Here is a 27,500-nt window from a genome sequence, read left to right as displayed (position 1 = left end):
GCGGTGCGTGTGAACGTCTCGTTCAGTCTGCGAAAAGAGCGCTTAAAGAAGTTGTGGGAAAGCAGCGTGTCAATGATGAAACTTTGCTTACATTTATGGCTAAAGTGGAGTCATTAATGAACGGTCGCCCTCTAACTCATGTCGGCACTGATTATCGTGACGAAGAAGCCTTAACGCCAAATCACTTTCTGCTCGGACGAGGAAACCCTAATTTCCCGCCGGATGTCGTCAACGACAAGGGCTTGTGCAGCCGAAAGAGGTGGAAGCACGCACAAGTTATGACCCAACACTTCTGGAAACGTTGGCTCCGGGAATACCTACCAGCGTTGACCGAACGCCGGAAGTGGAAGAAGGATGCTCGTAATGTTTGTGAAGGAGATCTTGTACTGGTCGTCGACGAGAACTCCCCTCGAGGGTGTTGGCCGTTAGGACCTGTGCTAAGAGCGCTCCCTGGGGACGACGGGAGAGTCAGAGCAGCCAAAGTTCGTACCAAGACCGGTACCTACACCCGACCTGTCGTTAAACTGTGTTTACTTGAGAGTGCGAAGTAGTGTTCGCCGCCTAGCCCCGCCGTCGAACACGAGGGGGAGGATGTTCGCGCCAAAACTCGGGCACGTGACACATTGCGTTACACGTGATGGACTGACCTTTGGTACTGTTTTGAGTTTGTGTTATATTACGTCGTTGTCGTTTGTTGAGGATAAATCGTCTCGAAAGTTTACCGTTTTTGTCGCCTTGAAACTACGTGAAATCGTCCGGAACACTAGGAAAAGCCAAGAGAAATGGTGTGTCGACTGCACCGGCTGCGCTTCAACCATTTGATGAGGGCCAGTGTCGTGCTTCTCAAGTTGCCTTCTTCAAGCCCAAAAAGAACTCTGGGTAAGTCTGCCATTCCATGACAATTGAAGACCCACGATTCTCATTTCCTATTTTTTTTTATTATAAGTGTCGGGCCACCCAGTCCTACCAGCGAAATACAGCATCGATTGAAAATTTTAACTTTCAAACCTTGCCCAAGTTGTATCCGTTCGATAGGCCCTGGAAGGCCAGAGAGACAACTTCACTCGTGAACCGCCATGTTTATAAGAAAGCATTTTAGGCGTCCCCGCAATCTACACGAAACCATCTCTCACCCCTGTCTCGATAAGACAAGAAAGGCGCGGTTCTTACGTTATGAGTGCGTTTATGCCTGCACAGTAAAGTGAAATGTCAATTCCTTGTAAAAACCGGCAACTTTTCTTGCTATGGTACGTATCGGAGAGGCAGAACATTTAGGCATGCGCTGACGGAATGTTTGAATAAGAGAGAAAAACGCAGTACCTCCAGACATGGTGCTGGAGCGTCGTACCAAACGAGTCATCCCAGGGTTTCGGCCCGTGCGATCGCTTTTGGACGCAGTTGGTCCTTCGCTGCTTTCTGCTACCGACCTCGCCTCCCGGTACGGCATTGAGGGAGAGATATGTCGGCCCCTAAACCATATGAGACAAATCCCACGCCTACTCACAGCTCCAAACCGCCCTTGTCAATTTAGTGTAAGAATTTCCTTGCTTAAATATTCAAGGGGAAAGTCATTTTATCTGTCATATGGTAAGCACTGAAGTCGCAGATTACAAAGTGTGCGCATGCGCCCTACTAAAGGTAACATACATGCATGCATAACCTTTATTTCATCTCGAATTTCAGAATAACTACAAGAGCTAATATCTTCTACGTATTACATTTACAGCTACAGCTAAAATACATAGCATATACAGATACATACTAAATACATAATATTTAAAGAGATATTAATTAAAAAGAAAGGCCGCTGTACAAAATGGGGCCCTGGATTCTCTTTGGAAACCAGTAGACTCAGTGGTACGGCTAAAATCAGTTAGCGCATTCCGCAAGTTAGCTGACACGTAAGAAAAAAGAAATAAAACCATAACTGGTTGCTCTGCATTTATTGGGGGACAGAATGTAATTTCCGCGAAGATCATGCCTAAGTAGAGGACGGGAGAGAAAACGTATTTTTCATAGAAGCAGGAAAACTGTGGTAAAAATTATCGGGAAAAATGCGCGACGTTTCGACCGAACTTCGGTCATTATCAAGCTTAAAAGTGAAGATAAAATTTGCATACATATAAATATAAAACTAAGAAGTAAAAGTATGTAAAATATGAAAATGTACAAAAACGGGTGTTAAAAACATGCAAGAATAAAAAAGGATTAAAACACTTTCGCACGAATTGATTCTGACTGTACATTGAGGCTTGGTCTCAGTTCATTAATTAAAAACATTTCATAAATGAGACAGTCAAACTTGCTCTTGCACTTTTTTAAGATGATAAAATTCCTCGTAAGGTCATTGGGTACATAGGAATGTTCCACACGGAAAGAGATTATTTGCTATGCGAATAGAATTTTTATGGCTTTCTTCCCGAGGAATTCATTTAATTTCTACTGTGCAAGATGGAATGCACGTGCTTTGAATTGTTAGGCAACAGTTTTGTTATGTAATAGTGTAGGACACGGGCGGGGCCTGGACAGGGTGTGTATTGAGCCCCACTCGTGATGACTTTTGGCCAGGCTACAAAGCAGGCACACACTTTTCCTAGCTGGATCACACTTCGTTTTTACATCGCTTAACGGTAAGCTTTCTTTATGGGAGAGGTTGTTCCTAAAGCACTTATTTTAGGCCATTCTTTTGTTCGGCGCCTTAAGCGAGATTTTCGATCCCCGCGCGGCTAGCGATTTCAACCTTCGTGGTACGGCGTCTGTTCACTTGCATGGCGTCGGCGGCCGCACTATGCAAACGCTTCAGGATAATGACCTTCACGTGGTCAGAGACCTTGCTCCAGATATCGTTATCTTGGAAATAGGTACTAACGATCTTCCTCATACCTTTCCCGAGATTGTAGGCTCTAATATTGAGGATTTTGTGCGTTTGCTTCAAGGGGAATTTTCGGTTCGCGCGATCGGCGTTTGTGATGTCATCCCACGTGGCATTTCGGTGCTGCATTGTCTGTTGTCTGTCCTTTTTACATAACGCGTCGGTTTTCGATCAGTATGTTGGCGTTGTGCTGGATTATATTCCTAATGTTTTTTGTTGGTCTCATGAGGAGTTCAAGAGTCCCTATAAGGACTTACGCCTGAGGGATATTTCCTTTATAGGTGTCATCGTGGCGCCGTTCTAAAGGCTTTGGGTCTGCTGGGGGATGATTGATTCCCGCATCGTGACCCGACCTCGTATTCGCCAACCCCTGTGTTGTTTAAATGTTGAGTTATTCGGCTAGCCATATGTCTCTATGCTAGCCCTTATTTTGTGCATCCATTTGTGTTGTGTTGATACATTTTTGCTTGTCATATGTAGTTATGCTACCCTGCCTTGCCCTTATTTTGTGCATTCATTTATGTTGTGTTGATACATTTTTTGCTTGTCATATGTACTAAGTTATGCAAGCCTTTCTTTTGGCCAGCTATGTGGCCCAGTTTACTTTTCTAGTCACATTTAGTTATGACTAGTCTAATTGGCAGTGGTCATATGTAGTTATGCTACCTTGCCTTGCCCTTATTTTGTGCATTAATTTGAGTTGTGTTGATACATTTTTGCTTGTCATATGTTGTTATGCAAGCTTTTCATTTGGCCAGCTATGTGGCCCAGTTTACTTTTCTAGTCACATGTAGTCGTGACTAGTTTAATTGGCAGTAGTCATGTAGTTATGTTACCGTGCCTTGCCCTTATTTTGTGCATTCATTTGTGTTGTGTTGATACATTTTTGCTTGTCATATGTAGTTATGCAAGTCCTTAATTTCAAAGCCATGCATATGTAGTTATGCCGGCTTCTGGCTAGTCATATGTAGTTATGCTAGCTTTGTTTTTCTTTTCTGGCATCGAGGGTCAACCAACGCATCGACTTTGTGTCTTGACATGGTTTTGTGCCCGCCAGGTGTTTTTAAATTTTCTTACCCACTTTTCTAGCCACATGTAGTTGTGACTAGTTTAATTGGCAATAGTCTAGTTATGCTATCTTGCCTTGCCTTATTTCGTGCATTCAATTGTGTTGTGTTGATACATTTTTGCTTGTGATATGTAGTTATGTTACCGTGCCTTGCCCTTATTTTGTGCATTCATTTGTGTTGTGTTGATACATTTTTGCTTGTCATATTCAGTTATGCAAGCCCTTAATTTCAAAGCCATGCATATGTAGTTATGCTGGCTTGTGGCTAGTGATATGTAGTTATCCTAGCTTTTTGCTTTTATGGCCAGTCATAATGTATTTATGCTGGCTTTGGCTAGTGATATATAGTTATCCTAGCTTTGTTCTTTTGTGGCCAGGCATATGTAGTTATGCTGGCTTCTGGCTAGTCATATGTAGTTATGCTAGCTTTGTTTTTCTTTTCTGGCATCGAGGGTCAGCCAACGCGTCGACTTTGTGTCTTGACATGGTTTTGTGCCCGCCAGGTTGTTTTTTAAATTTTCTTACCCACTTTTCTAGCCACATGTAGTTGTAACTAGTTTAATTGGCAGTAGTCTAGTTATGCTATCTTGCCTTGCCCTTATTTTGTGCATTTATTTGTGTTGTGTTGATACATTTTTGCTTGTCATATGTAGTATGCAAGCCTTTAATTTGGCCAGCTATGTGGCCCAGTTTACTTGTTCTAGTCATATGTAGTTTTGACTAGTTTAATTGGCAGTAGTCATATGTAATTATGCTTCCTTGCCAAAGTTTTGCTGGTGATATGTAGTTATCCTGGCACTGTTTTTGTGGGGGTTAGCTGGTCATATGTAGTTATGCCGCACTTCCCTTTGGATCCTTTTTCTTTCTGGCGTTGATGGGCCTGCCCACTTGTCGACTCGTTGTCTTGACAGGGCTTGGCCTGCCAGGATTATTTGCATTTAGATTGTGTTTGCCCATGTGTCAGCTCTAGTCACCCCTACTGTTTTCTGTTCCTGCCCAGTTTCCCTTTGTTTGAGTTGCAGGTTTTCATCATGCCTAAAGTTAATTCTCGCGGTCGTGCCTCTAGGACATCATCATCAGGTGGGGCTCCAGAATGTGCCAGCCCTCGGGAGAGCGTTCGTGCTAGTAGCTCTTCTACACAAGGCCTTCCTGCCCAGCTGAGCAGGAAGAGACGAGCCCGGTCAAGAGCAAACCAAAAACATGTTGTGACTTCGCAGGACCCCTCCCAGCACATCAGCGACAGTTCAGCCGTCACAACAGGAGGCCCTGCTGTCCATCCAGTTAATCGAGATTCTGGTTAACAGAGTAGCGGGTGAAGTGTCACGTTGTTTATCTCCAGCGGAGAACCCCTCAAGTATTGTTCCTACCCTACCATCAGGCTTTCAGGAAGTTTCAGTTATTGGAAGGGGCAGCCGGCTTTCATCTCCGACTCAGGTCACCGACCTCATTGCATCTTCTGTGGTTCAAGGGAGTTTAGCTGATGTCTCACCTGCCACGATGGGCCTGGTTCCCTCTACCTCTGAAGGACCACCACCGGTACCAGAGTTTTGTCGTCGCAAAAAGGTCATTCTCAAAGAAATCCAATCACTCGTTGGCCTCTTAAATTTTGCATGTTCAGTTATATGGCCGGGGCAAGCCCTGTTTGCGTCGCCTTATTGACTTAACTGTGGGTGTTGGCATGCCTAATCATTATATCAGACTTAACAGAGAGGTCAAGGAGGATTTAAATTTATGGTTATCTTTCTTGTCTAATTTTAATGGGAAGTCCTTCTTCCTTGAAGATACATGGCTAAATTCACCCAAGTTAGGTCTATTCACTGATGCTTCAGGTGCCTTAGGGTTTGGGAACTGGCCTTCTAATTGGCAATATCAGAATATTGCCATTCTTGAGTTCTACCCCATTGTATTAAGCTTATACCTTTGGGGTGCAGCTATGAGCAATCAGTGCATATTGTTTTTTACTGACCATGAATACTTGGTTCATGTTATTAACAAGCAAACTTGCAAGGACAGGGTTCTGATGGCTTTTGTTCGAAAGTTAGTTTCAATTTGTTTACATCACAATATCTTGTTTGAAGCTAAGCACATAAAGGGAGTTCGGAACCGATTAGCTGATGCTTTATCTCGATTGCAGGTCCAGACTTTCAGACACCTTGCACCACCTCATATGGACTCCTTGTCCTCAGAGATTCCCCGGTGTCTGCAGCCTCAGAATTGGGGTCTATTGTCACCATGCGTGCTAAGTCCAGTCTCCAGCCTTCATCTATTCTGACCTATCAGCGGGCTTGGAGAATATTTAACCAATTTCAGAATGCGATTTTCCATTCTGTTAGCAAGGCGTTTCCTGTCGTGCCCCATAAACATTGGCTCTTTTTATTACTTATATGTACAACAAAAAGTATGCTCCGTCTACTGTAAGCTCATATGTTTTTGCATTAGGCTATTCCCAATTTTTGCATTAGGCTATTCACACTTCCAGTACTCAACAGAATCACTGAGTCTTCGGCAAAGCTAGCTATTTCCCAGTATCAACGTGTCAATATCAGGCCATGTGCTTGACCACCTTTTCTGCCTTTCTTCGAATTGGGGAGATAACCTACAATTCACCTAAAGATGCAGGTGCCCCCTAGCAGGTTCATCAATTGGCCAAATTAGTAGATTCTTCAAAGCGTGTAGTGGCTCTCAAACTCACTTTCGGAAATTTTAGACATAGCTACAATTAGCGTCCATTCTCTACAATTTTCCTTCGCCATAATACTTGTTGCCCAGTATGATTCCTACTGGATTATTTATCACTTCGGGAAAATCGACCAGGCCCACTTTTCCTTAATTCGGATAATAGCCCAGTTTCACGGACCATTTTTGCAGAACTCCTTCCTCTTTCCTTGAAGGCTTGTGGGCTTGACTCTACACGCTACAAGGGTCATATTTTTCGCATAGGTGCTGCGTCTTTTGCTGCAGAACGGGGAATGTCTGATGCTCCGATCAGAGCTTTGGGTCATTTGAGGTCTAGCCTTCCTTAAGTACATTGTATATTAGGATACCTTCTCTCATATCTTAGCTTGTTAGTCTAAGAACACGCATGGCTTGCAGGGGAAGCCATGTGCAAATCTGAAAGGTGATGGGACTGATTAGCAAGGGCAGCAGTCTCATCATTTTTTGGTTGCCAAGCTCTCAGGGAGTTTGAGGTTCTGATTAGCACGGGTAGCAGTCCCCCTTGCTCCTTGTACTAGTTTGCAGCTATTCTCTACTTTTTCCATTAATAATCTTGGTGTAGCTTGCTTATCGAGTAAGTAGTCAGGGTTCGGAGAACAGATTGGCAAGGGCAGCTGTTCTCCCTTCCCTGTACCGACATGTATTTCTTGTCCTGGTTCTTGACCCCCTCTATTTTGTCGCAAACCTTTAATATTGGGGAATCCCCCTTTGTGCTGTTGATATCTGAACTGATTGGCAAGGGCTGCAGTTCATGTTAAATTTAGCTAATAATTTGTATTTAAGTAGTCAGGGATTGGGGAACTGATTGGCGAGAGTGGCTGTTCTCCCTGCACTGTAATAACTAGTAAATTTGTTTCGGTTCATTGCTTTTTATTTTGTTTGTTTGATTTCTCGGAGTGATTGGGGAATCCCCCTCAGTACCATAGACTCTTGAACTGAAGGGTAAGGGCAGCAGTTCATGTTATATTTAGCTTGTTATTTTATTTTCCACAATGTCTCGAACTGTTTTGAATGGGCAGTTCTTCTTTGGTAGATTTTGTTTTTCGAATATCTCCTTGCTAGTATATTTGGTGGGCTGCATTTCCCTTGGGTGGGGTGGCAGCATGATGGTTATCATTCTGCTTTGGCGTTTTTGTGCCCTCACCTTTACTGGGCTCAACACATTTTATAGAGCAATTATTTTTGTAATAAATTCAAGAAAGTTTGAATGATTAAATCGGCTTTGGGCCTTTGCCCTTAGCCATTTTACTCCATCTTGGATTGTCTGTTTTTATTCTAGTGCCCAGTAAACGAGCGCGGGTATGCAGCCCACTAGCTTACAAGGTCCTATCCTGTGGGAGGGGAGAAAGGCATAAATGCTTTCCAATGGAGGAAGACGCATTCTTGTGCTCGTCAACGCGTTGATGCAAATGCCGCCGTGTGTAACCAACATAACCTGCATCACACAGGTCACATTTAAATTGATAAACAAGCGATTGTTGGTTGACAATGGGAGGCTTTACTTCGCGCGGTTTCAGATGCTGTTTAATCTTGTGGCTAACAAATATGGGCTGGACGGTCACTTGAATTTTCTGGCTCAGATCTTTAAGTTGTGCTCTTACAATATTGGCTGAAGACTGGTCCTTAAATGGCAGAACAACTGGAACCGCTTTTAATTCGTTGTTAACAGCTGGCAACTCGAGAACAGGTTGATCAGAAGCTTTGACTGCGATAAAGCGCGAGATGGTGGAGTTAATTAACCTGTCTGGATAACTAAGACGAGAAAACACCATTTTGAGCCGATCACATTCATCGGAAAAGTATGACCAGTTGAATGAGAGGCGGAAGGCACGATCAAGCATAGTTTTCAATAAGCCGCGCTTGCAGCGATCATCAACATGGCTCTTGTAATGCAGCGAAAGGCCAGTGTTGGTAGGTTTGACGTATACTTTGGTTTGGATTTGTGTAGATTTGTTAAGGAGCTGTGTGCCAAGAAACGGAAGCGTTCCATTATTCTCAATCTCCATAGTGAAGTTAACCGAAGGGTGGCAGTGGTTAAGAGTCTCGAGAAATTTGTTAGCTGATGCTATATTTGGCACAATAGTTAATGTGTCATCCACATATCTCCTGTAGTATGCGGGCATCTTGCCTTCGCGCTCGAGGGTTCTTCTATGCTGCACATAAAAACGTTCGCCATTAAGGGTCCAAACTGAGACCAAGCCTCAATGTACAGTCAGACTCAATTCGTGCGAAAGTGTTTTAATCCTTTTTTATTCTTGCATGTTTTTAACACCCGTTTTTGTACATTTTCATATTTTACATACTTTTACTTCTTAGTTTTATATTTATATGTATGCAAATTTTATCTTCACTTTTAAGCTTGATAATGACCGAAGTTCGGTCGAAACGTCGCGCATTTTATCCGATAATTTTTACCTCAATTTGTTTTAAAAAGCCTTTGCTTATAAGCAGGAAAACCCTCAAAAACAAACCGACTCTTATACAGTAATATAAGGAAGTATTTGAATTCGCGTATTGCATAGAGATGTAAAGTTTGAATTGAGTGGTAAGAGGACATGTAATTTGCAAATATAAATGTCAGTATTCTCTTATTTACATCATACCGTTTCTTTGACAAGAAATTGCGAAAGGTCAGTTTTTTGTTACGAGGATAACTGTGGCGCGAATTTTCCATGATAAAAACTTGTTCTGAAGACTCTATGCACAAAGAACACCACTTAGCAGGAGTGTCAGGCAAGACTTTTACAGACACGGACAAAAATAAAGAAACGACGAAATGCAACGCTGATTCCTACTGGGTTTGGCAACCCAGTAAAAACTGGAAAACTGAGGTTGAATTTTTCTTTTTTTTTTCTAGTAGTTACGACATGAATGTGATAGATATGAATATGATAGTCGTGCGTTTGACATGAATATGATTTATCCGACTCTTAAAATGACACGAAGTACATCAGAAGCGAATGAAGAATGTTTTGTTGTCCCTTTGAAAACACGCAGAAAATGTTCTACTACATCTCTCTACGGTTTGTACTATGTACTGTTGCATTTTACGATGGTGCGAGCAAACAGTATGGTTGCAAGCCTCACCTTCTATCTTCATCTAGTGCTTTACCGTCAAATGTCTGGTTTATTTTTCCCTTATCTCTTTTAGTGGCTCAGCCAATCAGAACAACTTCAACAACTTTCTTTCAACAAATCAAGTTGAAGTTAACCGTGACGCAAATGAGTCTTGGCTCGTCTAAGGTGTCCTTTGACCCCGCAACTTTGTTTATTTTTCTTAAACAAGTTGTAAGTTATCTTCACTGTTCTGTGTTTGATTATAAAATGCCATCTCTTAGCAAACTTTAATGAACAATAAACTGTGATTTTGGTTAACGAAATGTGCATTAAACAAAGTCTGAGGCTTGTTTTGAGTCAATTATCTCGAAATGTTTGAATGTGGCCAGGTTTTCGGTTTATCCTCGGTGTAAGAACCTGAGAATTTCACGGATGACAGAAATCATAGTTAACCAAAGAGCTCTTCAGCACTTTTTTGCTGTACCGTTCATGGAAACGACGCGAAATCTCCGTGAAAATTTGAGATTTTGACGACAGCGTGAGCATACTGATGTGGACATTTCACTGTGTATTTTTACTCACAAAACACTCAGCTTGGGTGAATTGGCTCAAAACCCCAATCTGTTTTTAGGATTCTTCTCACACATAGTGCGATGTGAACGTGATGGAATGATCGCGAAAGACCTACGACCGTGAGTGCGAAGCTGTATTTTGACAGGGGCGGATTTAGGGGGGGGGCCGAGGCGGCCGCGGCCCCCCCTTTCAGTTCGTCGGAGATTTTTTTTTTGTCAAAAGATACAATAATTTTATCATTTTGTAAGCAGTCTGTTGGAGCTTTTGATTTTTTTAGCTAAAGCGTGATTTTTCGCTAATAGTATGACCAAAGTTGTGCGAATAAACTTTCAACTTACAGGCGCTAATATTATCCTTTCGAAATGAGGAAGAAGACTGGATGCGAAATACTTGTCTACAGTCAACCTATCTTACAGAGACTGTAACAACGTAAAATCTTAATGTCTATATATATAATTATATATATTTTGTGACTTTGAAGCGAAGAGTCAAAAACCATGCATCATTATGACCATAACTTATAATTTTATTCAATATGGAAGCCAGATACATACGTTCCAGATTGCACCAGAGTGCATGTAAGAGTACCCAAAATTTCAAAATTATCTGGGGGGGCATGCCCCCAGACCCCCCTAGAAAGTAGCGCCTAAGGCGCTACTGAGGCGCGCTAACGCGCGCTGATTAGTATTCTTGTTCGGCCCCCACTTTCAAAAAATGCTGGATCCGCCCCTGTTTGAGGTGACATTTTCGCCTACGTCGCCGTCGTGGGTCTTTAGGGAGTTAAAGCAAAGACAACAGCTACGGAAGCGACAGCACCACAAAGTAAGAATACTTTTGCTGGACGTGCAGCTCGAATAGGCCTTTTTCAATATATTAAAACCCAGCTCGTAAGAGAAGTTAAGAGGACAAAGGCGAAGGAAAGTGGGTATTATGCAAATATTTTTCACATTCACTCCAACATGTTTCTCTTGTTTTTGTCCTCACTGCCTCAGTATCAAGCTGAATATTTGGTATTTCGGAAAAGGCCTATTTCCGTGCATTTCCTTGCCTTACTCCACAAAACAACAGTGGAGATCATCATATTTTGCGTTTTGACGACAATGTGAGCCTGTATAATACACCGAAGCCGAGGAGGAAGACGAGGTAGGCAGTCTGGCCACGGAGAGGCTTGGGTGCCGGATTTTCACTCGGGAATTCCTGGGTGCAACTTCCTTTCTGGGCTTACGTTTTTAAGAGTTTTCCCCCTGCTCATATTTTCGTCTACCATGTAAACTCGTCTTTTTTCCACAATTGTGATTCTTAAATAGAAAAAAAAATTGTGTTGTTTTCAATCGTTTACTTTCGATGATTGGGCCAGAAAAGCACGAAAAAAGAGCGGTCAATTCTTATTTATTAATCTATAATTATTTGTTCATTTATTTATTTGTTCAAGGCAAAAACTTGAACTCACAAATCAAACTCGGTAAGTATGAACCAGATTCGAACCTCTATACGTTATATCATGCCATTTTTCCCGGAGTAAAACTCGTTGGCAATTTTATTAGTGTTTGACGCACTAATAGAAAGCCTCTTCAGGCGCGTAGCGTCCTATACGCAAATACGCACGTGCGTACTTGAACAGAAATTTTTGAAATTTTAAGCAGTTGTTTCTATTTTTAACATTTTACTTGTACGCAACCAAGATTTCGTTATGAAAACATCACTTTGATTAAATTCTAAAAACTAAATTAACAAAAGCTATACCATGTTCTCACTTAGTTTTGCATCGACTTTTTTTTTCACTAAACAATGCAGTGTTGTTTGGTCAGCGTGCAACAAAAAGTCGAAGTTGCAAACGAGCGACGTTCCGAGAACGTTGTTGACTATTCCAGTCACGCTAACACAACCAAAACAATGTTTTGTTTGCGCCAAGTTTGCTCAAAATAAGGGCAAGACGCTTTGTTCTTTGCTTGTATTAACACAACTATTTCGAACAAGAAATAAAGAACGCAGTATTTTTCGCTTAGTTTACTTAGGTTTCTAGATCATATGTACTTGTGCGTACTTGAAAAAATAACCACGCTACGCGCCTGCTCTTGTCTGGGAAAGAAAATCACCCAATTGTGTTGTTAAGCTCGAACATGACTTAGAGGCAGGTACGCCATTTTGGGTGTTAGTTTGGTGTGATTTCGAGAAATCGCTCCTTGGAGATATGACGAACAGTCGGCCCTTTTGTTGGCGGCAGTTAAGATAACGTTTAAGTGGATAGCGCATTGAGCTGGCCTGTCGCGGGCTCACATAGGCTAAAGTGCAACCAGCAGCGAATTCCACTGCGCGATAAAGCGTCTGAAAGATTAACCACGGCCAGGGTCTCGGGAGAGATGTTTGATTGCTCTCGCGCATTTTATGTACGGCGAAAATAGAATAAATCTGTAGTGCGCAGCTCGCAAATCCAAGAAATACCGTGATATAGGTTATCTTGACAAGTTTGGATACATTCGGCTGGAAGCGGCGAAGGCCACGTGACATTCTCTCGCTAGTTTTATCAGCGTTTTTCTGTTCGCTGTAATTCCGCCTTCCAAGGCGAGACACCTGGGTATGAGTTTCTCTGACGTAAGCGACAATTTTCGTGCCACTGTATATGAAGCTACTTGAGAGGAGAAAACTAAATATGATGAAGAAAGATTGGCAAACTATAGCTAAGGTCATCACGTCAGCGTACATTGTTAGAATCACCTCTGTTGAGATTGCAAGACCGAAATGAACAGCAATGACGCAAGATAAGAACTTGGTACTTTGGAGAACTTTGGGGTACAGCTTGAGTTTCATCACTTGTAGGAAGGTCAAATGGACCAATGAGAACGAAGCTGTCATGCATGGCAGTGCGATACCGAACAAGATTCGAGACAGGAGAACTGGACACGAAGACAGTATTTTGCACTGTTCAGACTCGTAAGGATTGATGAAGAGGAAAAGACCTCTTGTTACACCAAAAATAAATAAAAGACTTGTAATAACCACCGCTAAGCGTCCTCGTTTTGTTTTAGTGTTCGAGGTAACAATCAATGATATCAAGCAGTAGACAGCTAAAGTCGTGAACAGTGCCCCAAAGCCAATCCAGTGTAATTCCCAAGCCCACTCCCAAGTTTGTAGAGCAGGTTTCCAATCTGGAATGGGCTCCGCCGCGATGGCAGGATCAGACATTGGCCCGTCAATTGCTGTTTGTATTTTGTCCTGGAAAGAAGAAATATTGTGAATGTCATACCTACTGTTTACAACTGCTTTAGTTATTTCCTGTACTGCTGCAGTCGTTATAACATCACATTAATTTTCATTTCCTTAGTTCACGAATCACGATCAAACGCTAAGTCGCTGCAGTTGCTGAACCGTTTTTGAAAGGTTACTTGGATACATCGAGAGATTAAGCATTGCGTTTACGCGAAACGGTAAACGCGAAACGGTGGGCTGCTGCTTGTCAAAACAATTGTGTAATTCTACCTCGTCTATCTCTTTTGAAAAGTTACTTAAAACCTACTGCTAACACACAAGAAATGAGCTCATATCAAACGAGTTTCTTCCATCATTTGCCGTAAACGTGATGCGTGATGGTGTATAGTGACGATGAAGTGACTTTCTAGATTTTTGTATATGCAGCCCAATATTCGTATTACGGAAGAAGTGTTCGCTATTTCAAGTTTTCTTTAAGGGTTTTCTTCGCAGTTTTTCCTGCGGTTGCAGCAAGTATAAAAGCAATCGTCACGGAAAAAGAAGTAGAAAAATATCCAAACGATTCATTTCTACCATCGTTATTTAAAGGACTGGACAACATGGCACTGATTCAGACTTTAGACCGTGAAGAGCTTGGTCTTGTTTCAAGGTCATTCAGGACCCAATCATTCGTGGTTTCCAAGGAACACGTCGTTCGACGTTACCAAACAAAGAGAAACAAAGACTCGTTACCAAGCCACAAACAAAGCGTCGCAACCAAGCGGAAACTCAACGGTCGCCGTGTGGTGATGAGTGTTAAAGAGGCTCTTTTTCAACGTTTTTTTATCGATTCGTTTGGGACACTAAAAGCCGCCTGACCTCGCTAGCAGGGCTTCAATTGCGCGGCTAGTGGATTGAAATGAAAGAAAAAACCTTTGTCCTTGAATTCTACGGTGGAATTTTAACCGTGGGAACATTTTAACCAGGAATATTTGACTGAATTTGGTGGGCTCGTGAGAATTGATCGTTGACAACCGATGAACTGATAATGGCTTAATTCGCGTCGAATCTGGAAAAAAACCACACAGGAAGGAAGGAAGGGACCCACAATGGCAATTAGGTTAGGCTTTTTAATTGAGAATTTTTTCGTAAAATTATCTTCTCAGGTCTTTTATCGGGATTCCCATACAAATCCTTATATTTTTGTTGGATTTTTTTCACAATGAGCTTCGGAAGCCTGTGAGATAGCACGCAACTTAGTAAAGCTTGGTTCATTTCAATAGAAAGCACCTTCATAAATTGATTTATTATACTATCAAATTTATTATCTTGTTAATGTAATTTACAAGCCTTTTTCCTTTTAAATGTATAAAAAAGAGAAACTTATGAGTGCAAGACGAAGTGAAAAAGTAGTCCATTAAAGTGAGCACCTGAGTATTCGCTTTTTTGGAATGATTTCAAAAGAGATTCGGTAAGCTTACCTTAAATGATTTCCTTTAGTCAAGATAGATCAAGACAGCAACCCCGTTATCCAAACTCTGCTTAAAATCTGTTGAACTGTGAAGTCAGGGAACGGTAGAACGCTGATGTATAGCTGACTTGTTTAGTCTTTTCATCAGGTTGTCCCCGGCCGTTGTAAAAATATAAAATATTTGCGCGCTAATAGGGCTTTTATACTCTCCCTCCAAGCGGAGTTTTCTGCACGTGCGTATTCATTACATAACATAAGTAGTCACGTGCCAATGGCGTCCTGTTAAAGAGTCGCAATTAAGCTTCAGCACTTGCGGAAGCGTGCTGTTTTCCCTTTAAACTTGTCGTCACACAACCGCATTTACATTGCTAAGTATCTATTCTCCATTGAAGACGATTAGTATAAAAATCTGGGAAACACTACTGTCCTGGCACACGAAATGTGCTCTTCCGGTTGCTGTCTGCGTCTTAAAAACGCACGTGCTTAAGCTCTCTACTAATGCGTGGTGTCAGACGTCTAACGAGGTGATTTAGACCCCGTTTACATGAATCCGGACAAATTTTTGCACGGACAAAAACTTGCACGGTTCCACCTTGCGTTCACACGGGATCGGTGGAACCGGATCGAATCGTTGTCAGGGTACTTTTCCAAAAACATTTCGGTTAGATCTTCGTACTTTCTCCTCACTGTTTCCCAGTCAACTCCTTCGCCTGCTTTTCCGACTTTGTGGTGAAAAACTACATGCAACAACGCATTTACTTTATCTGTCCACATAAAGTTTTTGTCTGCCGCCATGTTTGATTTGCCGCGTACTTCACCTAGCTACAACGTGATAGGTTAAAAGCATTAGCTTAACCAATCAGAGCAGAGAGTTAAAAAAATGCTATTTACATGCTGTGACTGGTTTCAAAATTTGCACCGATCCATGTGAACACCATTGCAATCTGTAACAGAATTTAAACAGGCAGGTGTTCCATGCAAACAAAATTCGTCCGTGCAAAAATTTGTCCGGACCCGTGTAAACGAGACTTTTCCCGCCCAACCCTGCCCAATGCGTTTAAGTTGCCTTCACCTTTACTGGGCCAATGTTGAATATTAAGTGTTATTTACTTCTGTTAGTAAGATCGTTGATAGGGTTTTCAACCCTTAGCCAAACATGATCTCTTGATATTTCGTTCTGCCCAGTAAACAGAGCTCAAGCAAAAGCAGTACCCTAGTTTCCGAATTACCTACCGCCGTGATTAACTGAGAAAGGGAGGCATAAAAGGCTTTTTGCCGCCAAGTCAGTCAAATTAACAAAACTAACTCTCGTGGCGACATCATGGACACCTTATTTCCATAGCATTGAATAACAAAAGCACTTATTGTTTTTGTGCCTCGTTCTTTGAAACTGTTGACTAATTTGCATGACACGGAACAAAGTGGCCTGAAGTACTGTTTATTTGTCCTCCTATTCTACTCATTATTAACGTATCCAAATGTTGTATTGTTGCTCCTCCGCTATCCAATATCAAGGCCGATATTTATACAAAAAAGAAGAATTGTTTCAAAGTATCACTACTTGTAAAATCCTATAGTTTTTTGCACCAATGCTTCGCAAGAATGCGGAAGGATATTTTTTCAATATAGTAAACGCGGGAGGGCAAGATTGGACACCAATTCTTTGTCAGTTTCATCTGTCTATGTTTAGAAAATATCCTTTCAAGTTTTAGTTTTAGTTCTCTAAGGAAAGCGTTACGCTTGTGTTTTTTCTGTTGAAAATATCAAAATTTTCGGAAAAAAGTGCACTCCATCTCATTTAGGTCCCAAACACAGGCGTATTTCCGGGGGCTAATTAGTTCATTTCACACTGAATACAGATTATTTCCTTTTCTTGGTATAATGCTTTCTTTGGAAATCTTTTACTCGTCTGCCTTTTGTTTACTTTGTTGAACGCCATGCGTTTGCAAAAAAGCCGGCTTCTCGTCTGGTGTCGCATGCCAAAGTACTTGAGTTCATCTCAGCACATGTACAGCCGAGTTGCTTATTGACAAGTTTTCTTACAACCTGTTGTACGTTGTCGAAGGACTGATTGGAATCAACTTAATTGATCTAAAAAAGACTGTTTAATCGCCACGACTGTTGTGTTCATTACTTCTCTTTTAAACATAGTACGTGATGCCTAGAGGGCAAATTGATGTGTATTTGCCACTTCGGCATCACGCGCATAATAATTTTTCAAAAAAGTCGGCTATTGCTAGCACCGTTAAAGATGCCTCAAAGAATGAAGTGTTCCCTGTGTTTGCAGTGCCTTGGGAGTAAAATTATCACTGGGTTGCCAGTGTGGGAAACCAGTCGGAAAATGGGTGGCACTTGGTCGTTTTCTTTCCTGACACTCCCCTACTAAGTAGTGCCTTTGTGGGTAGAGTCATCTGCGTGTATTTTTGATAGGTTTGAGGGGGTAGTAGAAATGCATAGATTTTATCCGGTGGACACAGTAGAATATTTAATTAACCTGCACTGGTGTCGAAAGTCATTGTAACGCGAATGGCGTTTTAGTGGATCTTTAAACAAAATATACTCTTATGGACCTCAAGAATGGAAAGTCAATTGTTTAAACAAGACAGGCGGTGAAAGATAAATATCTGGAATCTTGAAAGCCGCGAGTGACTTCGACAACAATTTGATCGTCGTATCAACTGAGTGAGCTTTGTTTCTAAATTAATATTTTACTAACTGTGATGTTATGTGGAACACTGAAACCAAATGGCGACTCTGTATGAGCTTAAAAAATTGAGGGAATCGAACGCCTTGAATGCATCTGTACGTGTTTACTGAAGTCGCATCTGAGTTGTCTGGCTATTTACATTTATTTTGTACTCAACTCTGCACAATCTTCAGGTAAAACATAATTGGAAGTGTGACAGTGAAGATTTATTTGAAAGAAAGCTTGTTCTCGTTAGTCAAAAAATTATTTTTTTTTAATGAAGTTAAAAATATTTCTTTACGTTCCTGGTTAATCCAATTAATTGCTACGACTTACTAGTGCGTAGCCTCCCGCGCACTCCTAGGGATTCGTCAAGCGTTTCTCCCCCTCGAACTTCTACTGAAACGAGCCGGAATTTATGTAGACCAATCACAGCGGACTTCCAGATTCTGGAAGCGCACTTTAGACCCTGAGAAAACTTTGAGAAAACTGCAAGAAGATCGGCTTGGTGTGTTCAGCATTTGAAATCACTGATTTAAATCCTTATCAAAGAGAAACTGGAGCGTATAAATTCCATGCCTTGGCTTAGATGTTTGAAGGTCTTTAAATTATGAGTACGGTAGAGTTCGTATGATTGAAACATTTTGCTCTCGCGCGATTCAAACCTATTTGTGACGTTCGTTTGGAATTTATTAGGGAGCTTAAGCAACGACAACGGCGACGGCAACGAGAACGTCACAAATTTGCATATTTAGAGGGTAAAAACAATAGATTTGCACGCCCTGCACGTGCGTTTTTCACTTTTGTCCATTTCGTTGCCGTCGTCAGCAAAACAACAACGTGAAATAGCCAAGTTTTTGGTTTTATGAAGAACGTCAACACTTGAGGATAAATTTTCATTTTCTCTCCTTAAATTCAGTGCCGTTCCGACTGGTGTCATCTTTGAGGAATCACCACACCCTTGTCATATTAAAAACGTTGAAATAGTCACGAAGCGATTAAAATAACGCAAATTTATATTTTCAGATGACGTTCTCGTTGCCGTCGCCGTTGTCGTTGCTTAAGCTCCCTAATAGGGAGCTTACGAAACGAGGACGACGACGGCTACGAGGACTTCATTTAAAAATACGAGTTCGCGTTATTATCGTTTCGCGTTAAAAATGTGAAGTAACTGTCGAGGAATTAACCTGGTATGAGTGAGTTGGAAGCGTAGAGAGAGAACTGAAAATTCATCGTCATGTGCTAACGTCCTCCACAGAACCTTGAATTTGATTATTTCACGTCGTCATTTAGGAGATGACGGCAAAGAAATGTACCAAAATGTAAAACGCACGTGCAGAGCGTGCAGAGCCATTGTTTTTGCTCACTAAACCTATTGTTTTATAGCGTCGTCGTTGCCGTCGGCGTCGTCGTTTCGTAAGCTCCCTAATATCATATTTACATTTCTTTCCGCGCTATTTCAGAGGAGTCGTTTCGTTTGAATAACCCCATTTCTTGTAGTCCTTCGGTTGAACTGATTTTAGGTTTGCTTTATATTTCAAATCGAAGAAACAATGAGTACGAACAATCGGTTAGCAACACAAAAACATTAAATCAATTTTTAGAGACGATCATCACCAAAAGCAGCCTAAAAATTTCAAGCTGAAACGTAATAGATTTTTTTCAAGCTTTCTTTTCGCTACCGTCCTAGTTGCGTTCATTGCACTTGAAGGTAATGGTTCTGGTGCAGTTCAAATCAACTACACAATTCAACGGTTCAAATACACTCGCACTACTTTAGTATTTGTATTCGTATTTATATATTTTCACGGCGCTTTCAATTTTACTAGTAGATGAAACGACATCTTACCCTTGCTAGGCACTAACATTTTGACTCGCGAGAGTGCAAATGCATAACCCACTGAGGAAACAAAACTAATGTTTCTAAAGAATATTTTGAAAAGGCTTCGTCCCTTTCATGATTCGTCCAAAGAAGAAGTTGACGCATTCACGCTCCCAGGGGAGATCTACACAGTGCTGATTGGTTCCTCAGTAACCCGCACGTGATTTCCAGATGACAGTTTCTTAACAAAAGGAAAGGAAATTGTGGCTCGTTTCAGCAGACGCTCGTGGGGGAGGAATGCGTGACGAATCCCTAAGAGAGTCTGCGTGGGCTAACTGGTGCGAAGATTGATTACATTACTCATTAACACGAAGATTTTTCAACAATATTATTACATAGCTTTAATCTAATCCAAATACATTCAATAGTTAAAAACTTCATATTTATTAAGCTTTTCCGTCGTCTTTGTGTTTGTCAGCATTGTGATTTGCGATAATTCTGGTTGCCGTGTTCGCAAGTATAATTCAGATGTTTGGATTTTCAATTACAAACTTTGTTTTGATTAGAAGGTTTCGTGACCCGACAGATGAAATGTTAATATTCAATCAAATATCACAACAAAATTAAAAAACGAAAGACGGTAACTTCTTGGGTAAAAAGTACATTGTTTTACTCTGAAAACGACGAGCTATTACATTAACATTCTTCCCAGTAGTTCATTTAATGTAAACAAGAACGTTGACACAAGGTGATCACGTGCACCTTTGCGGTTGCCTAGCACGTGGTCAAATTCTTCCTTTTGACAAAAACATTGACCTTTAATTCCTCTTGATTCAAGGAAGTCGTAGACTGCTTATTTTTTAGTGTTTTTACGATCTATTGCCATTAATCTTTCGCTGAGAATTGGAAATTCAGAGTTTCATATACAAACTATGTTATTTTTTTCTTCATCTGTCTTTTGGCTATGCCATAGGCAATCCAGTTAAAAAATAGGTTGAATTTGTTGGACGTGCACGTGGCGGTGTTTTGATCGGACAATCTACAATAGAAGGCACGTGGCGCTGTTTACATTTTTGGTTATTAAAAGCAAACCACGTAGTCCAAAATCATGGAGAGCATTGTGATGCGTTGTTTGGATTACTGAAGATCGAAGTTGCGTTGGCTTAATCGATTTCTTCCTGGGGCGCTCAAAACACATACAAAGAAACACGCGTTTCGCGGTAGACCCACACTAAAAGATGTCGAGCGTCAGCTTCAACACGGGTCGTTCCACGAACTAAATGAAACTGAAATGTACTCAAATGTAACTGAAATGGACTCAACTATTGAAAGCGATACAAGTCAAAATACTAAATAAAAATAAGCAGCGGGTACTTTATTGAGAACTACTCTGAAGATGACAGCGACAAAGAAAATAACTCGACAAACAACATAGACGCCATATTGGAATCTTCTGAAAACAAAAGAAACCATTGAATTACTAGTTGGCGAACTTGAAAAACGTTTCACCTGAGAACAATAGAAGGACGTCAACCTAATCATGTATGTAGTCTGTATGCTGCCAACAGAGCGTTTTCACTCACGTGACCAGCAGCCATATTGGATTACCGAAACAAAAGAAAGTATTCGCGTAAAAATAGAGTTCAATTCCTGGAGGATTGGGTTGGTACACCATCATGGCTGCCTTTTTTTTGTTTTGGAACACCAATATGGCCGCGGTGACGTCATGTGAAAACGCTCTACACTGCTGGAGTTGAAATAGTTTCTTTGTCCGATTTAAAGACCACACGCGTAATACCTGCCCCATCGCTCCTGCGCGCAGCTCCTCATACTAGTACTGTTACTCCACATTAAGAGGAACTCTTAATCTCTGATCCCGAAAATTAGCGATTGTTCGAATGGCAACGGCTTGAAGGATAAATTGAAATATTGCTGGTGATGGAGTTGCAGGGAACCCACTGGTATATGCACAGAGTTAAAACGAACAACCTATTGGTCCGCACATTACTATACGATTCGAGGATCATGGTATCCGCGACCTGAACAGACACTTGGCCAAGCCTGTTCGACATTCCTCCGATGAAACAACCTCCTCTAGGCAAGGCTTCTCACGAAGAGATTGCAATAATGCGAGATTGGGCTTAAACGTATGGCGCCTATGTACGACAGAGAAGCGTAAGGCAAGAAGCAACAATGGCTCGGGCTGGTAGCCTGCCCGGACTATCTGCATGTACCAGAAAAAGGTCCCCGTGAGTGACAAGATCATTCTCACTTCAAATACTGTCACGGTAGACCCGGTCACAACTGCCGAGTAACATCTCAGTTTGGCCGCCTAGTATAGTGAGATTTAATAAAGATTTGATTTTTTGACTCGGTCCGACTAGAAATTCATTTTGTTGTCTTTAACTTAAGGCATCAAAGGGTGAAAAAACCCTAGTTCTTGACGAATTGGAAATTGGAAAGGCGCCAGCCAGTCATTCCTGGATGTGCCTATGCAGTGTCCACCCTGGTTGAACAGTTGATACTTTATTACAATTCAAAAGAGACTGCATCTTGAAGATATGTGGTATGTTCGAATTAATGTTACTGTGTTTTTGTATCCTCGACATGATGTTGGAAAAGATTCATTCACTTCAGTACACATGATTGGAGTATCTTAGGAAAGGATGGAAGTGAAAACGAATGTCGAATATTCTAAAATACAGATGTTTCCCAATATGCCCCGGCACATTTCACCAGTCTTTCTGCAGACCCACTGTTTCCCTTTCAGTTAAGTGTACCGAGGGTTCTTCGCTGGGATTCATTTTGCTGTTTTCCGTCCAAACGAATTTACTCATAGTGGCTAAATTTGCCAGACTTAACCCATCGTCTGCTGTCTGTAACGTAAATAAAGAAAAAGGCATGTATGACACATTACCTCGCGAAAATCGCTTTTAGTAGTCCAAAATTAAATGTCCGGAGCGTGCGGGATGGCGGGATTAAAGAAAAAAATTAGCGGCGGGAAGCGGGATTAGAAAGTCCTATTTTAGACCCTCATCATTCAACTTGACGCCAAATATTTCTTACGACACGCAATGAAGGTAGAACACATATGCTTAAGAGCCGAAGCCTTGACACCCAAGTCTGTTTTTAAGCACAACATGGCAGCCTCCTGCAATGCTCACTTCCGCGTTGTGGCTGGAAGATTCTGATCACGTCACGATTTCAGTTGATAATATAAAAGGATTTGCTGTGCATTATGGGATACTATCCATTCCTCGTCTGGCCGCGGACATTATCAGCCGGCATACCAGCCGCGAGAAGCGGTTTATTTACTGAATAAATCGATCAAATATCTACACTCCTCTCTCATTTTTTAAATGACACGCTAATTGACTTTAAAACATATATGCTGAGGAGCCAAAGCCTTGACACCAAGGTCTGTTTGTAAACACAACATGGAAGTCTCCAGCACTACTCATCTCTGCGTTGTGGCTGAAAGATACTTTCTAAGTCACAATTTCAGTTGATAATATAAAACGAATCTCTATGCATTATGGGATACTATTCATTTTCCCTCTGTACTGGCCCTAAATATCGTTGCCTTGGGATATTCAGGCAGTATTCGTTTGCTACCATGAAACAGTTAGAGGATGACTAACTTTAAAACGCCTAGGGAGAAATTGGAAGCATTAGCTTCTCAAGTAATCTTTAATCTCAATAAAGGCCTAGTTTATGCCAAATCCGGTCGGCTGGCGTAAGCAGATTCTGATCCAAGATTTTGATTAATGCTCCTCTCGTCCTCCCCTTCTTTGCAATTTTTATCCTTATCCTTTCTAGACAATCTCAAAGGAAAGTTACTAGTTACACTATTCAAGGCCGATTCAGCTGCGCCAACAGCATTGACAGCTGAATTTTCCATGTGTATGCGTATTTTGTTCTGTCTCTCTTCGATGGCGGCACTGACAGAGCATAGCACACTGGACAAGACACATAGACCAAGAGTGATGAGCACAATCGTGAAATGAACGGCGATCGTTTTGGTGTGCTCCGAAGATTTAAGCTGGCCGTCGTTGACGACGTAATCTCCGAAACCGATGGTAGAAACGCTGATGAAGTAGAAATACGCTCCTTCTCTGAAATACCAGTCGTCGGTGTGTGACGTCAAAATAGCGCCAAAAATAATCATAAGGATCATCAGGGCGACAGTCACCAACGTGCTTTTGAGTTTCGCACTCCCCCATACCACCCCACTGGGAAAGCTTTTCTCGAGGAAGCGGATAAGTACTCGGATGGCCAAACTCACGTGATTCCCAACGCCGAGCAGCATAATGCCTGCCACTGGTATGGCGAGAAGACTGTAGAATATACAGAATAACTGGCCTTGCCAGGTATGAGGTGACATGTGACCATAACCTGTAAGAAACGGAAGCGAAAGTGAATGAACGATCACGTATGTGCTGCCTTTTTAATGACATCTGCAAATGGTTTCACTCTCTAGTCTTAAGTGTCACATAAGTGACATAACCCTGGGGACGTAAAAGAACCCACTCCCTATTCGCATAGAGCAGGGCATGGAACTCTCGTTGTTGTGGCCTTGGTTGGGACGGGAAACGCTCGGAGATACTAGCTACCTCCACACTACTCTAAAATCCGAGGGTAAATAAAGATATGATGATAATGAGAGTGATCGAGAGAGCACTCGCCTCCCATCATTGTGGTCCCGGTTCGATTCCTGGTCCCGGCGTCATATGTGGGTTGAGTTTGTTGATGGTTCTCTCCTTGCTCCGAGAGGTTTTTCTCCGGGTAATCCGGTTTTCCCCTCTCCTCGAAAACCAACACTGCCAAATTCCAACTCGATCCGGAATGCACGGACACATGTTGAACGAGCTCCTGAGCGCTCTTAATGACGGTGCCTACTAAGTCAAAGGTATTTTTGCCCCGGTTTATGATTATGCAGGGGGAATGTAGATCTTGACAAGTGTTATTGAAATCGAAAAAAAGCTTTAAAAGACAAAGCAATGTATGACGTTCTTGTAACAATATTCAATAAATGGATATTTTAATTCAAAGAGTCTATTTTAGTTCAATTCAACGCATAAATTTATGTTAAATATACTTTTTTTGGCGCAACTTCCAATTTTGCAATTAATGCATTTTGGTATCCTTGAATGCGATTGCTTCGGTTCAACCTTTTCTTTTTAAATTTCAATAGCACATTTTGCGTTCAACACTTTTTATTCCGTTCAACGCCATTTACTTTCGTTCAACGATTTATTGCACAGCGGTTGAGAGGTTAGTAGTCCATGTATGACCCACCATACATTGAATACTAACCGACAAAGGTTGGATTTTGAGATTAAATAACGTTTTAGGCCTAATTAGGCCTAATTAGATCTAAGATTAGCTTTTGTGAATGGTTTGGGTTGTTTCAGTGGTGGGAAATCGCAGAATCCAACCTTTTTCGGTTAGTATACAATGTATGGTCATTTGGTGGGTCATACATGGACTGTTCCATCCTCCCGTGACCTCACGAGATCAAGAGGAACTAGGCAATAGTGGTCAACCGCTGTGCAATAAATCGTTGAACGAAAGTACATCGCGTTGAACGAAATAAAAGTGTTGAATGCAAAATCGTAAGTTGAACCAAAAAAAAAATATATATATTGAACATAAATTTATGCGTTGATTTGAACTAAAATAGACGCTTTGAATATTGAATATTTCTACAATTAGCTTGCCATACGAGGTGATCCAACAAAATTTGTAGTGAAAGACCTGTCATAAATATTATTTGCTACGCCAGGCGAAGATTCGATGCAACCGACATGTAAGTAGCGTAAGTTAATTGCGGTAGACCCATTTCCTTTACACAAGTAGCAACATGGAAATGGAAATAATAATGGCATTTGTTTACCCACGGAACACCTTACGGACGGTGCCTACTATATTGTTATTGCGCATACGTTCTGCGCATCTCGAGATACTCGGATTTCCTATCGGTGATGCTTACCAATTCGGGGATATTTTTGCGCGGTTTAAAATTATGCAGAGAAAGTAGATCTTAGTAGATACTATTGGTATCCAAAAAGAAATTGGGGGTTACCAGGTATTTTTCAGAGATAATTAACCTTCCATTTGAGAAAGAACACCTCACAAGCCACCTCATTGATTTATTAACAAAATGAAATATTTCCATGAAAATGTAGCTTGTTTCCCGGAGGATTGTTGCAGATACATCACACACATCAACGGTGTTGGACGAATTACGTCACGCCACAAAGAAGTCTTAGGTTTTTTTTTAATTACTTTAAATTAAAGCGTGGCTTCCGTACAGTGAGAAAAATAACGTTCTTAAAAATAGTCTGAAAAGTCGGCAAAGATGAGGTCAGGATGGAAGTAAATAAACGAAAAAAACACTGAAAAATAATAATAACCGGATACCTCCATGATACTCAAACAGTAAGACTGGCCAAACTTTGCTCCAGAATATTTTGGCAGGTGGCAGGACTTTAGAGAAATGTACTTAGTTGTTCCCAACATGACGTTGGATAAGATGGATCATTTAATTGGAGGAAATGAATTTTTTTCAATTACAATATGGAATAAGTTATTTTTACTGAGTACTAGAAAGACATTGATTTTTCTAATAGTTCTCAATCATCGAGATCATTTAAATCACTCGGGACTCCTCAAGCCAGGTTACGTATTATATTTTCTGTTCAAAACGTCTGCTTAACACCTTAAGACCTCAACCTAGGCCTGATGCATAAAAAAGTGCATCTCGAGATCTCTATAAGGATTTTCGGTTAGGGATAGAATGTAAAATGTCTCTTTATGTACAAACTTAATGCTGAGACTTGAAGTATTAGCCCACGCTGGAGCAGCATTCTCCAAGACAGATCTTACAAAGGCTACAATATACTTGGATCATAACTGTATCAGGAGAACCGCTTTTTTTAAAACACCGGAGGGCATAATGCCACTGGCGCGCGCGTTTGACGATATAACTGTAAAAGTAATTCCAAGACAGATTGCTTGATGATTTCAAATTCAGTATATGAGTTAAGTCCATAACATTATGTGGACTTGCCTTTTTTATGAATTTTTATACTCCTTCCCTAACGGGAATTATTTCAGGATATTTAAGAATTCCTTAACCACCAGTAAATTTCTCATTCTAACTATTCACCAATAATTTTTGTGAAAATAACGACACATTTAATTTGAAACTAACTTTACATGACATGTTTCGGTCGTTCGACGACCATCTTCAGTTGAAAGTAGAAATAATTATTTGTCTTTGTTTAGCATTATATTATAAATTCAAATGTACTTTAAATTATTTCTACTTTCAACTGAAGATGGTCGTCGAACGACCGAAACATGTCTTGTAAATTTAGTTCAAATGTGTCGTTATTTTTATAAAAATTGTTGTTAGTCTGCTTCTTTCCAGATACTCACCAATAGTTGTCATAATCGTGAACGCAAAGAAAACAGAGTTGCTGTAAGTCCATCGACTCAACCTTTCTTGTTCTTGCTTGACAGTCGTCTCTCGCTCCAAAGCAATCTCTAATTTTTTCATATCTCTTAAGTTTATGTTGTATTTTTCTATCAAACTATGTTTGAGTTTGTTTGCATCATGTAATATTTCAGAGGAATTCGAATCCTCCTTTTCTCGTTCTAGCTCCATGAAAACCGCTGCTCCTACCAGCATGACTAACAAGGCGATAACCACTTTAACACAGATTGATTTGGGCTCAAATTTTACTGTATCCTCCTCAGCGTCCGTCATCATTGATCCGAGCGGTTTTTAATTAGAACAATTTTTGTTAAGTTAACATAAAGAGAAGGTTTCATCTTCCTGTTGTAGAGCTAACACCTGGCGGTCGTTCAATTTGTTATGATGATGATGATTGGCGTTCACTTAATCACTCCCTACCCTGCACAGAATTTACGAATCGTTCCCCGGGCGAGGTTGAACTCAAAATTCTTTATTGCATCTCGATGCAATAATTTTGCATGGAAATGTATTTTTTTCGTAAAAGATGAGAGTCGTCTAGTTCTAGA

At 41.0% G+C, this 27,500-nt stretch overlaps 4 protein-coding genes across 4 annotated transcripts in view; 1 reads left to right on the top strand and 3 right to left on the bottom strand.

Moving 5' to 3' along the window:
- Positions 1-551, top strand: part of LOC138046759 (uncharacterized) — a 726-nt gene extending 175 nt beyond the window's left edge. Inside the window, exon 1 of the mRNA XM_068893346.1 lies at positions 1-551. This exon is cut by the window's left edge and continues 175 nt beyond it. Coding sequence (XP_068749447.1) covers positions 1-551 — 551 coding nt within the window.
- Positions 552-2,208: 1,657 nt separating this feature from the next.
- LOC138047122 (uncharacterized) lies at positions 2,209-10,046 on the bottom strand. The gene is made up of 2 exons (XM_068893848.1): positions 8,013-10,046; positions 2,209-2,377 (listed from the first exon to the last, which is right to left on the bottom strand). Exons 1-2 carry the CDS (start codon positions 8,777-8,779, stop codon positions 2,209-2,211), a joined length of 936 nt encoding a protein of 311 aa, XP_068749949.1. The 5' UTR covers positions 8,780-10,046.
- Positions 10,047-10,842: 796 nt separating this feature from the next.
- Positions 10,843-15,121, bottom strand: LOC138047120 (proline-rich transmembrane protein 4-like). The gene is made up of 2 exons (XM_068893846.1): positions 14,954-15,121; positions 10,843-13,499 (listed from the first exon to the last, which is right to left on the bottom strand). Exon 2 carries the CDS (start codon positions 13,467-13,469, stop codon positions 12,348-12,350), a length of 1,122 nt encoding a protein of 373 aa, XP_068749947.1. The 5' UTR covers positions 13,470-13,499; positions 14,954-15,121; the 3' UTR covers positions 10,843-12,347.
- A 7,438-nt stretch (positions 15,122-22,559) lies between these two features.
- Positions 22,560-27,282, bottom strand: LOC138047121 (two pore potassium channel protein sup-9-like). The gene is made up of 2 exons (XM_068893847.1): positions 26,895-27,282; positions 22,560-23,846 (listed from the first exon to the last, which is right to left on the bottom strand). Exons 1-2 carry the CDS (start codon positions 27,226-27,228, stop codon positions 23,164-23,166), a joined length of 1,017 nt encoding a protein of 338 aa, XP_068749948.1. The 5' UTR covers positions 27,229-27,282; the 3' UTR covers positions 22,560-23,163.
- Between the last annotated feature and the right edge of the window lie 218 nt (positions 27,283-27,500).

This window comes from Montipora capricornis, chromosome 4, assembly GCF_036669925.1.
Source record: "Montipora capricornis isolate CH-2021 chromosome 4, ASM3666992v2, whole genome shotgun sequence".
NCBI lineage: Eukaryota > Metazoa > Cnidaria > Anthozoa > Scleractinia > Acroporidae > Montipora > Montipora capricornis.
Note: the sequence above shows the minus strand (reverse complement) of the source record. Positions and strands in the feature narration are given on the sequence as shown.

Bases quoted from the DNA above. Each gene is read 5' to 3' on its own strand.
- LOC138047122 (XM_068893848.1), bottom strand. From the start codon at position 8,779: ATGCCCGCATACTACAGGAGATATGTGGATGACACATTAACTATTGTG. The intron at 2,378-8,012 runs TTTATGCCTTTC...GCAAATAATCTC, and splicing joins TCTTCCTCCATTGGAAAGCA to TTTCCGTGTGGAACATTCCT.
- LOC138047120 (XM_068893846.1), bottom strand. From the start codon at position 13,469: ATGTCTGATCCTGCCATCGCGGCGGAGCCCATTCCAGATTGGAAACCT.
- LOC138047121 (XM_068893847.1), bottom strand. From the start codon at position 27,228: ATGATGACGGACGCTGAGGAGGATACAGTAAAATTTGAGCCCAAATCA. The intron at 23,847-26,894 runs GTGAGTATCTGG...CGTTTCTTACAG, and splicing joins CACGATTATGACAACTATTG to GTTATGGTCACATGTCACCT.